This window comes from Manihot esculenta, chromosome 16 (assembly GCF_001659605.2).
Source record: "Manihot esculenta cultivar AM560-2 chromosome 16, M.esculenta_v8, whole genome shotgun sequence".
Taxonomy (NCBI): Eukaryota; Viridiplantae; Streptophyta; class Magnoliopsida; order Malpighiales; family Euphorbiaceae; genus Manihot; species Manihot esculenta.
In genome coordinates, this window is record NC_035176.2 from 29644681 (window position 1) to 29659831 (window position 15151).

At 34.3% G+C, this 15151-nt stretch overlaps 2 protein-coding genes across 2 annotated transcripts; one reads left to right on the forward strand and one right to left on the reverse strand.

Annotated features, from left to right (window-relative positions):
• The first annotated feature begins 1755 nt into the window (after positions 1 to 1755).
• Positions 1756 to 9655, forward strand: LOC110603515 (AT-rich interactive domain-containing protein 4). Its single transcript, XM_021741269.2, has 15 exons — positions 1756 to 3065; positions 3187 to 3378; positions 3968 to 4021; positions 4240 to 4328; positions 4678 to 4954; positions 5051 to 5107; positions 5695 to 5726; positions 5924 to 6059; positions 6233 to 6406; positions 6831 to 7397; positions 7824 to 7961; positions 8043 to 8141; positions 8919 to 9019; positions 9103 to 9193; positions 9285 to 9655. The coding sequence occupies exons 1-15, from the start codon at positions 2913 to 2915 to the stop codon at positions 9378 to 9380; spliced, it is 2256 nt and encodes a 751-aa protein (XP_021596961.1). The 5' UTR covers positions 1756 to 2912; the 3' UTR covers positions 9381 to 9655.
• A 226-nt stretch (positions 9656 to 9881) lies between these two features.
• LOC110603516 lies at positions 9882 to 14750 on the reverse strand. Its single transcript, XM_021741270.2, has 8 exons — positions 14476 to 14750; positions 12652 to 13454; positions 12352 to 12444; positions 12096 to 12197; positions 11848 to 11913; positions 10930 to 10995; positions 10638 to 10709; positions 9882 to 10437 (listed from the first exon to the last, which is right to left on the reverse strand). The coding sequence occupies exons 2-8, from the start codon at positions 13348 to 13350 to the stop codon at positions 10000 to 10002; spliced, it is 1536 nt and encodes a 511-aa protein (XP_021596962.1). The 5' UTR covers positions 13351 to 13454; positions 14476 to 14750; the 3' UTR covers positions 9882 to 9999.
• Between the last annotated feature and the right edge of the window lie 401 nt (positions 14751 to 15151).

The following is a 15151-nucleotide window of genomic DNA, read 5'->3' on the forward strand; positions in this document are numbered from 1 at the left end:
TTAATAGAAATTTTAATTTAACGTAAATATGATTCGATTCGATTAATTTATATAGATAATAATTTAATTTTAATTAAAAAAATAAAATAAATAATTAACTCTTGAAAATAATATTAAATTAATTATTAAAAATAATTCACAATAAGTTCTCAAAGTTTCCTCAATATTAATTTTAAGATAAAACTATTCGACCACTATAATAATATTCAAAAATATTAATTTTTAAAATAAAATAATAATTTAAATAAAAAAAAATCAACTCAAATAAATTCAAAAAGAGTCCGGACCATAAGCTATATATCATGTATTTTAATAAAAAAAATTATAACCAATAATTCAAGAAAAAATTATTCAAAATCATTCTACAAGAATTATAAAAAATAAATTAAAAGAATAAAGGAAAAAAATAATTATAGATGTGTAATTTCTTTTTCTAAATCTCCTAAATCTTTCTCATCAATTTTCTTGCGATTTTTATTATATAGAATTATTTAAAGAGCGAGTAAAATACGTCAAAAACTCTTAAATATAATGTATTTATATTTAATTAACACTTTTTTTATAATTTTATTGAAAAACAAAATTTTTTTATAAAAATATAGGATGAACTATATTCTTTGTTGTTTTCTTTAATTTTATTCATTATAGACGAAAACACGAGAAAGAGAATAAAAACACGAGATAACCTTAAAGAAGAACACATATTTTTCCCATATTTTCCCCATATTTTTATATATTTATATCAAAAGTGCTCCAAATTTTTCTCTTTTGAATGTATCCTCCATTATTGGACTTATTTTAATTAAAAAAAATAAAAATAAAAAAGAATATAAAATAATAAAATTAAACCTAAATCTCTAATAAAAATAAGAAAAACTCAATAAAATTACATGTAATTTAAAAAATATGAATAATTATGTAAATTATCACTATATCAACTTTTAAAATGAAAATTATAGAGTGAATAATTATGTATACTATTGAAGGATGAAAAGTGTTGATCAGTCACGACTGTTATTAATATTTTTCTTCCATTTAATTCAAGTTGATTTTATAAGTTAATTCTAATTTAATTTTAAATTAAAGTTTGATTCGAATTCTGATCCTGACCATTATAGCCTATCGTTTTAGCAATCTCTGAAGAAAGGCCACAACCCACGAAGAAAATGCTTTGGGTTTAAACCGTTGAGATGGGCTGAACCTTTGAGCAAATAGGCCCTGCAAGGCTGTATGGGTGTTTTGTCCAGCGGATAGCAAAGCAGTACATAATCATGGTAATACAATAATTATATTTAATTAAATTATTTCTAACAAACACTAAACTGGGAACGTAGGAAGTTTTTGAAGTGGAATAAAAAAATACCAAATTGAACTGACATCTTGCTGGAAACATCCTTTTTCTATTATAAGATGTCTTAGATACTTAAGCTGAGATTGAAGGTTGAAGCTGTAGAGTACTGTTTCATTACAAAGGAGTCCGAGGATTGGAAAGAGGATAATTAATTGATAGGAACAAGCAATTTAGCAGAAATTTAAATGAAAAAGAGTCAATCCAGAACACTGGGACCCATAAGACTTTTTATAATCCAGATTCAAGCTTTCGATTCTTTCATAGACATAAGACTAAGATCTCCAACTTAATTTTAATTATCTAATTAATTATCCAACACTAATCCACGCAATGCAGTAATATTTGATTGATGATCACGAATCATGATGCAATTATGGTATCATTTTCAAATTCAAACACGAAACCCAATAAGAAAAAAGAAAGAAAAAGATTTGGATGCAGTGAAACTGACGAGAAATGCGCAAACTTGATAAGAATCTTCAAAGTACCTTTTGGTTTCGTTCCCAGAAAACCCAAGGGTTCAAGAAAAGGGGAAGAAAAGAGAGAAATAAACATATAGAGTTAGGAGATTTGAATATATTAATCTGTTAGAACACGGTAACATGTTGTTGTTGTCGTCTGTTGGGTTTTAATGTCCGAATCTTGTGGGCAAAAAGTCATATGCACGCACCCATTTGTTTTGATTTGAAAAGCTATCCAATCAAATGTGAAACAAAAGCACAAAAATTTCACTTATTTTAATTAATTTATTATCGGTAATTAGATGGAAGCTAGGATTTGTTTTTGGGTCATTTTTCGTTTATCAAAAAAGAAAAGATCATAGAAAATTGGATTTTTGAAAAAAAAAATTTAATGTGTTATTGTTTTTGTTTTGACCCGATTGGGCATGGAAACTGTAGTAAAAAAACTGACACTTTCTCTGAAAGAAAAAGGTCTTTGATTGATTGTCAATTAATACATTTTACTAGTTAGTCCTATTTTCAATTTATTTATTGCGTGACTCTATTTTGTGGATGATTTTGATTTTTTTTTTTTTTTTGGTTCGGTGCGTGAGGGAGATTTTTATTAGAGAAAGAAAGAGATGTCCTTTCGGGTTTCCTTGAGATTTCTTTATTATTAGTCCTATTTAGGGTTCCTTAACTTTACTCTTGTTATTCTCCTTCGAGTTTTTGGTTTTCGATTCTGTTCTTAGGTTGCTTCAGTTCTGGGTTTTCTTTTTTTTTCCTTCTAATTCGGTAGTTTTGCCTCTTTTAGCCCATTTAGATTGCTAGATTTTTTCTTGCTCTTCTCATCTGGTTCGTTGGGTTCTCTTCAATTTCAGACTGTTTTTCAGGTCTGCTTTGAAGGGTTCCGTTGTCTGGAAGAAAGTTTGCGGCTTTTGCTGAAATTGGTAATCTGGGATCCACAGATTTCTATTAAATTTTTTTAGGGTTGGTTTTTTATTTGATTGTGTAGCTGCGTTTAGCTTTTGTGGAGGCATTGGTGCAATTGCGTTTGCTTTCTGGGCAAGTGGTTGCTCTCTTATTTTTGGAATATATTTGAGGGGTCTTGGCATGTATGCATGATGTTTCATGCTCAAGGTCCTTCAAGGAATCATTGCAGTCTCCTTGCAGTCCTCTGTAGCAAAACTCCTGATAGTAAGCAGAAGCAGCATCCTTCTGGTGATAAATCCAGATATCCTTTTCCTGAACTTGCCTCTTCTGGACGTCTCGAGGTATGTTTTTACATGTATGGTTCAATATTTGCTTTCTGTTAATTTGCCATTTAATTTTTATAGTTAAACATTTGTGTATAAAGCTTCTAGCGTTTTTTCTTATGCATATATTTGAATGCAGGTTCAGTTACTGACTAACCCAGGCGCTGGTGACTTCCGGCGAGTGCTTCAGTCATCCGAGCCCAATATTGTGTACTTGCAAGGAGAGATAATTGAAAATGGTGAAGAAATTGGTTCCTTCAGATGGGGAGATGTTGACTTGTCCACTTCAGAAATCTTATGTGAATTATTTGGTTCCATATTGCCTGCCACGGTGAGTGATTCTTGTCAGATTTTGGAGTTATGCTTTTGGCTTCATTACATTATTGACGAGAAACTTATTACTGGTTGTGCAATGATATGATGGAATCACCAACGTACTAGAGTTGAGTGGAAGAGTTTATTTATGTGGTGTGCATTGAACATTATAGTTGACTGAGTACTGGTAAATAGTTGGTTTTCAACTTCATAGTTTGAACTAGTGATCTCATATTTTAATTAAAATTTATGTATATATTTCATTATTGAGCAAACGGATGATGCTTTGGGTTTCCAAAAATATCAAGAAATATGACGCGGAGAAGATTAATAAAGTCTGAATGTTTAATTGAAGCAAACTGTTGAGTTATTCTGTCTGCTTGATTACTGTTTTGGCTAGGTTCATTTGTTAGATAAATGCTGTAATAAGAGGTGGCCTACATGTTTAATCCAATTAGACATTTCATTTTCATACAATTTCTTATAATTAATATTGCTAATAGTTAATGCTTTTCTTTTACTCTAATGATATGCTTGCTAGAGCATGATTATATAGGTTGTTATATGTAGCATTTGAACTAATCCATTATGAAATGTTTGTACAGGTTTATTTAGAAATTTCAAATGGTGAAAAATTGGCCGAGGCACTTCACTCCAAGGTATGCGTGCATGTAATTGTAATTTGTGCCTGTTTATGTGGATGTATCTATAGTATTAAATGCTCAAGATTGCTTTTAGCTGATGAAATGAAGAATATTTCAGTTATAAGTTATTTGGACTTGATTTTTCAGCTGAACTGCTAAATGGCATTTTGAACCTAGAAAAGTTTGCATTTTTTCTTGATAATTATTGATCTGGGATTTTTTTGTTATGGCAGGGAGTTCCCTATGTTATATATTGGAAAAGTAAACTTTCGTGTTATGCAGCTTCCCACTTTCGTCAAGCACTGTTGTCTGTGGTTCAAAGGTATGATTGCATATATTAACATTAATTAGAAAAAGTATGTTCCATCAATGTTGTGGAGTAACAAAGAGATTAAACTAATGGATAAATATTGGTATTTACTAAAGAAATGTTCTCATGACTATTGGTCTGTTGCAGCTGGATTCTCTAAAAAAGGGGAATTATTCTGTACTCCTGGTATACTGAAATGTGGTGCTTTTTGTTAGTGAATAGCTCTGGATTTCTTTCCAGGGTTCTGTGGTCTAAGCTTTTATGCTTAAGAAAGAATGCTTACATAAATTATTCTAGAGGTTTTATTTTCTTTGGAAGGCATCCCGACAATAATAGTTCCATGCTCTTTTGTGGATTACAGTTCCTGCAGCCATACGTGTGATGCATTCCAACTTGCTCATGCATCTTTTAGGCTCTACTGTGCAAGAAGCAATAATGTTGTTACTTCCAATGGCCAAAAGATGAGTGGTAAACCTGGACCACACTTGCTTGGGGATCCACCAAAGATTGACATTACTCTCCCTGAGGCAGAGGTTCAGGAGGATGAAGAAAGTTCTTCTGGGACACTTCCTGCTATAAAGATATATGATGATGATGTGACCATGAAGTTTCTTGTTTGTGGACTTCCATGCACACTGGTAGGTTTTTATAGCTTTTAGTATATTTCCTTTTGTTGTCTGTTTCAATTATTAATGGTGCCATTGATATGTACTGGGTTTCTGCTTTGTTATCAGGATGCATGCTTATTGGGATCATTGGAAGATGGGCTAAGTGCTCTGTTAAACATTGAAGTGAGTTCAACTTCAGTTTATGTCATCATATGTATTTTTTTTTTTTAAAAACTTTAAGGCGGCAAATAAACTGTCAGATGATATTTGAATTTTGAAGCCAATACTTCCATTTCTTTCCCTCATATTCTTTTTTTTACTCCCAGGCATGGGATGCAATTTATTCATAAACTTTGATTATCTGAATTTATTGAAAACAATCAATACCAATTTATTTGACCATTCTGATGACCTTCACTTGCAAATTTATGTATAATTATTCATATAATTTGACAGAGATTAGAAAAGCCAGCATAGCTAAAACAGAAAAGTTGACCACTCTTATCTGAGGTGTATCATGTATGTGTCACCCTTACAGGGGATAAAAACAAGAATTTGACGTGTCTAATTTTAAAAAAATGGTATGAATTTTTGAATAAATTTATATGAAATTGGACTTTTTTTTTTGCTTATTACGAAATTGTTGCAAGGTTTGCTGTCTAGTAATAGTGTATTTAAGTGCTTGACTTTGTACTAATTCTTTTTTATTTTATTTTTTTTATAATATTATTTCTTATTCTTTCATCCCATCGTGATGATTCTTTTGGCAGATTCGTGGGAGTAAACTTCATAATCGGACAAGGTATTGATTTTTTTTTACTCTGGTTTCTTGTTTGAAAATGATTTCTTTCTGATTTGAGTGGGAAAATGTTAATGGGTTTAATAATCATTTCTATTCAAAATAAAGCACCTTCTTCAACATATGTTTTCTTTTCCTTCTTTGCCCTCCCCCCCCCCCCCCCCCCCATTCACTTCTCATGGATGCGATTATTGTTGCAGTGCTCCACCACCTCCTCTGCAAGCAGGAACATTTTCTCGTGGGGTAGTGACCATGCGATGTGATTTATCTACCTGTAGCTCAGCTCATATATCTCTTCTAGTATCTGGCAGTGCACAGACTTGTTTTAATGATCAGGCAAGGATAAATTATCTTTTCAAGAGTTTCTGGTTGTCTGCTTACCTTTGTTCTAGGTTCTTCTATCTATGATTTTAGCACTTCTTTATTGTGGTTTTCATCCACGTTCTTATATAGATCTGACTGACATTTTCTCATATATATATTTTCTGGGGTGGGGTTTATTGGCTCAGCTTTTGGAGAATCATATCAAGAATGAGCTTATAGAGAATAGTCAGCTGGTCCATGCACTGCCTAGCTCTGAGGAAAGCAAATTGCCTATGTCTGAGCCTCGGAGGTCTGCTTCCATTGCTTGTGGGGCAAGTGTTTTTGAAGTTTCCTTGAAGGTTCCTGCATGGGCTTCACAGGTGACATTCTCTTATCTATTACATTTCTATGGAAGGTTAACTAGCACATTTATGATTGACATTAGTACTTGGTTTGCATATTTCTCATGGATCATTTAATGCGTGTTTATCCCACACTATGTGGGGAAATTTTTCAAATGTGGGAATTAGTTGTTCATGATGTCCTTTGTAGAGGGAGAACTTGCTATGATGGCTAAGGAAAAGAAGTTGCAGTAAATTGGCCTGATTGTTGTTTCTTCCTCTTCTTGAAGGATTGTGTTTTGTTTGGTATTGGTATATAAATATCCATCATCATGAGAGAATTAATCATCCCAACATTTTTTATCAAGGAACCAGGATGGTTATGCTGTGCTTTATAAATGTGCAAAAGATGTTGTGAGTTCTCCCTTGTTTAAACTTCTTCCTGTTGTGAATGCTTTTGCAGGTTTTGCGACAACTAGCACCAGATGTATCTTACCGTAGCTTAGTTATGCTAGGAATTGCTAGCATTCAAGGATTGTCTGTGGCTTCCTTTGAGAAAGATGATGCAGAACGCCTCCTTTTCTTTTGCTCAAATAAAGGCAAGGAGCTCTATGCTAACAACTTGGTTCTTACTAAGCCTCCTAGCTGGTTGATACCTCCCCCCCCTAGTCGTAAAAGATCTGAGCCGTGCAGAGAAGCTAAACTTTTCACTCCTATTGGCCATGAACGAGAAAATGGTGGAAATATTAAACAGAAACTGAATGTTGCTGCAATGAGGCCAATCCCTCACACTCGGCGGCATAAGATGTTGCCTTTTTCTGGATTTTCTGAGGGTGAAAGATTTGATGGAGATCAAGGAAAGCCTAATTTGCCAGTTGCTCCTGCAAAGCATGGTGCTGTTGGCCCAGCTCCTGCCTCACATCGGAAATCTCTGTCAAGCTCTTATCAGGCTCAGCAGATTATTTCTCTAAATCCGTTGCCTCTAAAGAAACATGGCTGTGGCCGAGCACCAATACAAGCTTGCTCAGAGGTAAAAAGTTACTTTTTCTGTTCTCTAATTGTATTTGGTTTTTTACAATTTCATGTTATGAACTTTTCTGCATGCATGTACTTTTATTTAAGCATTTGGACTTGTTACATTTTCAATTTGATATGAGGGCTTCTTCTTCCTTTCTCTTAAATCTGTGGTCTGAAACTCTCACCTCATATATGAGCTAGTACTCTGATTCTATATTAAATGTATTTGCCTTCACAAGTAACATAGCCTGTGGAAAGTATGTTAAAGTAGCAGGACAGATAGTTTGACAAAATAAAAAGCAATTCTAACATTCCCTACAGCCTGAGACTTGGAACTCTTTTTTAATGATGCAATTCTTATGCAAATTTTTGGTATGGGCATCAGGTTATTTCTATTCCCTCTAACATTTGCACCTAAATATGTTTATTTCTCTGGCAGGAGGAATTTTTGAGGGATGTGATGCAGTTCCTGATCCTTCGGGGACATACTCGCCTTGTTCCACAAGGTGGACTGGCTGAGTTTCCTGATGCGATCCTTAATGCAAAACGCTTGGACCTTTTCAACTTGTATAGAGAGGTAAGATCTTTAGTGTGTGCTATATATGATCTAAATATGCCAGATTAAATGTATTGAGAAGGGTAAAAACGGGATCCTCAGGTTGTTTCAAGAGGAGGCTTTCATGTTGGGAATGGCATCAACTGGAAAGGACAGGTTTTCTCAAAGATGCGCAATCATACATTGACCAATAGAATGACTGTATGGTTCCTTACAATTCTTTTTTCTTTTCTAGTTTTTCATGTTGATGATTTTATATGTTTTATGTTACTCAAAAACACTGAGTTCGTGGCAACATTGCAAGGCTTTGCCTAAACTATGAATACCATAAATACCTTGATTTCTTACAGTTAAGCATTAGGGAACATCAATCTTTTCTGTTTGAATTTATTAATCTTGGATTACTTGAATGCATTATAAATTTTCTTTTTTGACAAGAATTGAATGGTCAATCGATACTTTTGTTGCTTTATATTTCAAATTTTCTTCATTTTTCATTTTTTAGTTCTTTGGTCAACTTATTGATTTGCTCAAGAGGAAGAATAGTATTGGATATAATTAATTCACATTTATGGAAACTTTTTGCTCAAAAGATGTCCAAATGGATGGGATGTATTGGTTATAATTGACAATCAAAATAGCATTATTGAGTAATGTTAAAAATCTGATGAATAAATGAGCTGTCCATGGAGGAGCCAGATAAGCTTCAGTGGTACCTAACGCCCCCCACTATGCGTGTTATCTTTTTTTTTCCAAGTAATTCTATGTTAACATACAAATTAATTTTTTTCTTTTTACTTCACACTGATGGCTGGATGTGGCTGTTGGTGGTGTCTAAATGATATGTGAAATACTGGATGTTGAGTTATCATGTGGATAGTAGAAAGGCATGCGTGGTTGCCCAAACTAATAGTGAACTCTTTGTCATGTACCATTTTGGAGTAACTTAATGCTTCTTGTCTGCTCAATGATTACTAGGGCGTTGGCAACACATTGAAAAGGCATTATGAAACTTACCTTTTAGAATATGAATTAGCCCATGATGATGTAGATGGAGAATGCTGCTTGTTGTGTCACAGGTCTCTCTCTTTCTCTCTCTCCCCCTCTACTTTCTCTACGGACACACAACAGAGTACTAACAGCAGTGTCCATGCTTGTGCAGTAGTGCAGCTGGTGACTGGGTGAATTGTGGAATATGTGGTGAGTGGGCTCATTTTGGCTGTGACAGGAGGCAGGGGCTTGGTGCATTTAAGGTATGGTTGTGTTGATCAAGTCTTCTACTTCAGTAGATGAGCAAATTGTATGAGATTCCCTTCTCTTGACATTGATGGTGGTGAATGACAGGATTATGCCAAGACAGATGGACTGGAGTACATTTGTCCCCACTGCAGTGTTACAAATTTCAGAAAGAAATCCCAGAAAACAGCAAATGGATATTAACAGTGGCTTTGAGGCCCATTGACCCACACTCTCCTTTGTCTTACACTTTCACTTCATTTTGTTTCTTTTTCTTTTTCCTATATAAATGCATAAGTAGGAATGTAATTATTGTATTGTATCCCACCCCCCATTGTTGTTTCCATATAGATTAGGCCATTGAGAAGGTCCTCCAATTTTTCCCCTTCATCTGTCCTATACTCTGGAAAGAGCCATTTCGAGTAAGAGTAACTGTAGAATATATACATATATATATTTTTTTAAGATTAATTTAGTCAGGTAGTTTTCTCAACTAGATATAAGATGATATCAAAAATCAATCAATGAAATGGAATAGTTCTCTTTCTGGGTACAATCCCTTTCATGAATGATTATTTTGTGCTTGCCAGAATTCATTCCAATTGAATCTACGCATGGGAATTGTTAGTTATATTGTTGAAGGGAGAAGGATACTTTTTCTTTCTTTTTTCCTTTTTGGGGTATGCCTGCTTGTGTATATTTTCATGAAGGGATCCTAACTTGGAAAAAAGGAGAGAAATAAAAGCAACAGGGAATGAATTGCACTGCAATAGTTTAATTAGATCTTTTATCCTAAATAAGAGTTGCATCTTTAAAATTTGATTCACTGATAGAGATTATTCATCTTTGCCTTCTCTTGTTTGTCAATCATCCCATTGTACTCATTGGCAATGTTGCCTTTGCTGCTGTGCTGTTCCGACATAATATTGTCTTCATAGGACATTTGATGGGTCTCAGTACCAGAAAAGCTGCAGTTGCTACTGTGGCTGCTGCTGTTGCTATGGACAAGATTATTGGCATAGCCAAAATTTTGCTCCTCTTCACCATTACATGATAATTCTGCCTTTTTTCCACTTGATATAGCAGTAGCTAGATGGATAGGCATCAGGCAAAGTCCTTTGCTTTGAAGATATTGAATGGCAGTAGTTAAATTGGATTCCATGAGCTTAAGCACTTCTTGCTCAAAGGCAATTTGGTCTGGAGATGGAGAAATATCAATTCCCAAACCAACTGATGGTCCAAGTGAGTGCCTGTTAGAACCCTAAAATAAACCCAGATGGTAAGAAGTGTTAGAACATCAGATACCAGTGAATTTGAGATTGACATTCGCCTTACTGGAGATTTTTAAGGTCATTAAACATAGTTACTTTTTGTCTATTCTGATGACATGCAGATACTCCAGAAAAAATATCTTAATATTGTAATGTAATAATTTATTATGAAGAATAGTTAACGCAATACCTCAGCTTGAACATCTGCGATGAGAGGAATGATTGCTCCTGCTGCTGCTCCTACTCTGCTCATGCTAAGTACCTGCATAGTGATATAACCATGTGAAAATAGCGTCCAACTCAGTTCCTGGAACTATAACTTAAAATTTTCACTCGCTCTACCCTTAAAAAATGGGAATTTGTGACTAATCCTAGGAAAGAAGAAAGGAACCACATACAAATTATTTTTGAAAACTGAAACCCGAACAAGCCAGATCACAAGGGCAAATCGTATAAACATGTTGTAAAGGAGATTATCATACCTTGACTTGGAGCTGAAGAAATTTGACATACTCTATGATCTCGTCAAGCATAGATGCCTTGTCAATCTGCAAACCAAATATAAAGCTAAGTATCACTTATTGCATGAATTACTGGTTATATAGTCATCAGCACTTGTACACGTTTAAAGCTGAACTGCTGAACAGATAATTTCACTCTCATATCCCTCCATTTAATGGTTTTCTATATGTAGATCATATCCAATTATACGGAATTGTTGATTTATGCAACACAAACTACTGAAATTCCTAAAAACAAATATGTAAAAGCTTGTCAAATTGAGCCCACTATGTAAGGGATCAACACTTGAGATGCTGAATCGTATGTGAAAGCTTTAAATATAACAACACAACTAGATTGCTGCTGCACAAATTTGAAGGTTATTTATTTTTGAAAATGCAAGTTTTATACTTTGTTTTTCATTCTTTTGATCATAATTCCTTTTTTTTTTAAGAAAAAAAAAAAACTCACATTTCTTCGACAGTCTTAAGCCATTTAAGAACTTCAGGACTACTTTGACTTGAAAGCATTAATGAAGCTAAAATGTATAACTACATTTTGATCATATCAAGAGATTTTAGTTATGCCTGATGGAAAAAAAAAGCTACCAGTATAGTTTACCATAGCATAACAGAAAAGGGAGAGAAAATGCATGAAGCAATCACACATTGTGGGCTATAATGTGGGTGGATGTACACATCCCCCTGATTTGCAAGAGGATGTTTCCGTGACTCGAACCCATAACCTTAGGTCACATATGAAATAACTTTACTGTTACACCAAAGTCAATCTCTTATAATTTACCATGGCATACACTTCAATATTTACTGAAAAATTTAAATGTGCATATCCATTATAGTTAGTTTATTGACAATAGCAGAACCCAAACAAGATTGTACCTTACTAGAATTCGGAACAAGTTCTTGCAGATTCTTCATTCTCTCAGCAATTTTTTCCCTCCGAAGCTGAGCAGATAGATGTCATTAAAAAAATTACAAACATTTGTATCTTAAAAGCTACCAGCAAACCCATTTAGATGTGACATACTGACATGTCAACCTCAAGGTACAACATTGTGAAGCCCAAACTTGATGATAACAAAAGTTATAGTAACTTCTGATTACAACATGCTATGAAAAAGACTAACCCTTTCAGCTATACTGTGTGGATCAGTAGCCTGGCCACGGCGTGCCCTTACACGCGGCTTTAAAGTTCTGTTGCAGCCATTGGAAGGAGAAGCTGATGTAGTCTGCAATTGAAAATGTAAGCTGAGTCTGAATGACACTTCATCTGCAATTCCATTCATTCATTCCTAGCAGATGATAGGACTAGAAGTCTCATTCATTAATTGACAAGTGATAAGTCTCCGGAAAAGCAAGAGAAAACATGAGTATGAAAAGTACCTGTGAAGGGAATAATACTTCATCTGTTGTGATTTTTATATTTGGACGATCTGTGAAAGGAGAAAATGGATAACTTTGCAAATCCACCTTATCCTGCAAGATTACACATAAAGAAAAGCAAAAATTACTTCAATTCTTGACTTCAGATAATGAATTGAGAAATGGTGATTCTGCTGTAAATTATTCAAACTTCGCTTTTCTAAAAATCACATCAAGTGCCAGAAACCAGGTAACAACATCTTATGCAGCTAATTTTGCATAAATCATATGAGCTCAAATGAAATCAGATATAGCTAATACCTCTATGGTGGATGTTGCAGACAACTTATCAAGTTGCAGAATTCGATCCATGCTAACATATCTCTTCCTCATAAAGTCAGTTTCATCATCCAAATTTCCTTCTTGAAGACCAAGTTGCTGCAACGAGTCTTGTCCCATCAGAGCAGACATGGATAAAACACCTTCATTTGATGCTGAAGGCCTGAGTCGTGCCATTGATAGATTTTGCATTTCTTTGAAGGACCTATGGTACTCTAGTCGTTCACTGTCAATGCCATTGTGTACAATGCCTGCCTTAGCAAGGGAAGGAGACGATGTTAATTCATCAACCACTGGAAGCTGGTTTGGATATGTAAGATTGAATGAAGCCAGTGTAGGAAGAGCTGTGTCATATTGCAAGCTGCAATTCATTGTTGGGGAGGCTTTGTCCCTGCAGCTTTGACTGACGTTTTGCAATAGAGTATTCCCAGAAATTAAACATTTGTCAACAGCATAATTTGACTCAACACCAAGAGTGATTGGTAACTTTTCCACACTTGGTTTTGAACTAATCATACTTAAAGGTGGGTTTCCTTTGTCATTTTCATATAACCTAATTGAGGCAGGAAGCAGCAAATTCGGTTGACCAGTTTCAACGTAGCCCCAACATGAGCTTTCCTTAACATCTCCATCTGCCCATGATGTGGAAGAGAAATAATGATCAATATATTCATCCATCATCAATTGCTTTCCAGTGATCTAGTAAACTTCAAAACACTCTGCTCAGCTCCTATACACAGAAACTCCTTTCTTTCTCTTTATGTATCAGATCTGATTCTGGAGAACTGCAAATGATAATTGTAGTAATTACTATATTATGTAAAAGAATATATAATATAATTGGTAAGAATATCATTTAAAATAATGCAATTCAAGTTAAGAAAAGCAAGCTGTAGTATATAAGCACATAATCTTCCAGAAGCAATTCATTGTTGCTGGACTACATGTTAGTTATAAGACATGCACACAGAACACCTAATAGGGATCAAAATAGCAGAAGAAATTTCTCTTTGGAGGACTAACAGTTAGGTGAAAATTGACTCGGTCATTTCTAAATGTGTCATACAACAGTGTCGGTCATTTCCAGTAACTCCATACTTGGCCCAGCTAAAAACTCTACATGTCATTATAGATTGTTCAAAAACAATATCAAGTTTAACTCTTTGAATGTTTTGACAATAAGATGCAAGTAACCAAGCTTAAAATTGGTTTTAAACATTGAAAATGTTTATAGTTTTTGTATTATTAAAGCAAAGAAAGAAAAACCAAGCTTAAAATTTTTTGAATTATTTGTGGTTTTATAAATCATCGCTATTCAAAGAACAAAAGAAGTCCATTTGGCATGACATTCATCACTAGAATTTCCTAATAAAACAAATTAGAGTCGCATTTAAGCATAGCACTCCAACATCAACTGAAACAACAAGAAGAAGAATTTCAGAAACAATGCAGAAAACCCTTTTTCCCCCTTTCTCCTTATTCACTGCTCCAGAAAAAATCTCAACAAAACTAAGCTCAAAAGAACTTTCTAAAAGCAGTTTGATCGAGCATAGTCAAGAGTCATGAATCAATCATGTTATCCCATCAAAACCAAAGCTATAATTCATTCACAGCCTTAAGAAATCAGCTATTTTTGTATCCACAAGCAAATTATAGAACAACATTGCATGGAAACAGTTCATGCAAACAGCTTGACCAGCTAAAACAAAACAAACCCATGATTAAACTGCATTAAACACCACCATTCGAGCTACACAGAGCTCCATAGAGATAGAATTCAAGAGAGATGAGAAGCAGTTTCCTTACCCATTAATTACTGACCAAAGCTTCCTTTTTTCACTTCTCTCAGCATCCAGAGAGCTAGAGATAGAGCAGCAAAAGTAGTTTCGCTTTTGACAATGAAAGTATGAAACCGCTCTTTCATTTATTTTTTTAACGAAAAAAATAATTTCGAATATAATTAATTGGTACTTATTTTGGTTTCTCAGGTGATACGTGGGATTCATACACTGGGCCACGTAATCAGATTCTGTTTCTTCTGCATGTTCGCTCCTTTTTCGCTTCCATTTTCGTCGTTAGGCTAAACGTTTCAATCCGCGTTTACAAAATGCCGGCACTTGACATCAAATCTGATATTTTATTTCCCACTTATACCCTTACAATTTCTTAATCCACTAAAGTTCAAAACGCCAATAAACGTGGACATTTTGGTCATTGCATTGAAGACGTTTTTATCAGCCCGGATAAAGCGGAGAAGTTTCGACTACTTTGATATTAGTGATTCTGGTAGAATGTAATGACGAAAATATCCTCGCTTTGTTTTTCTTTTCGGAATATATCCCCACGTTGGGCGCTTATTTATAAATATTATTCTTATATATATATATATATTTTTTGTATTACTGGAAGGACCAATTGCAGAAAAGGCTTCACATGATCAGAAAAATCATCGAGCCAAATATATCCTACATTAGGTTGGTCA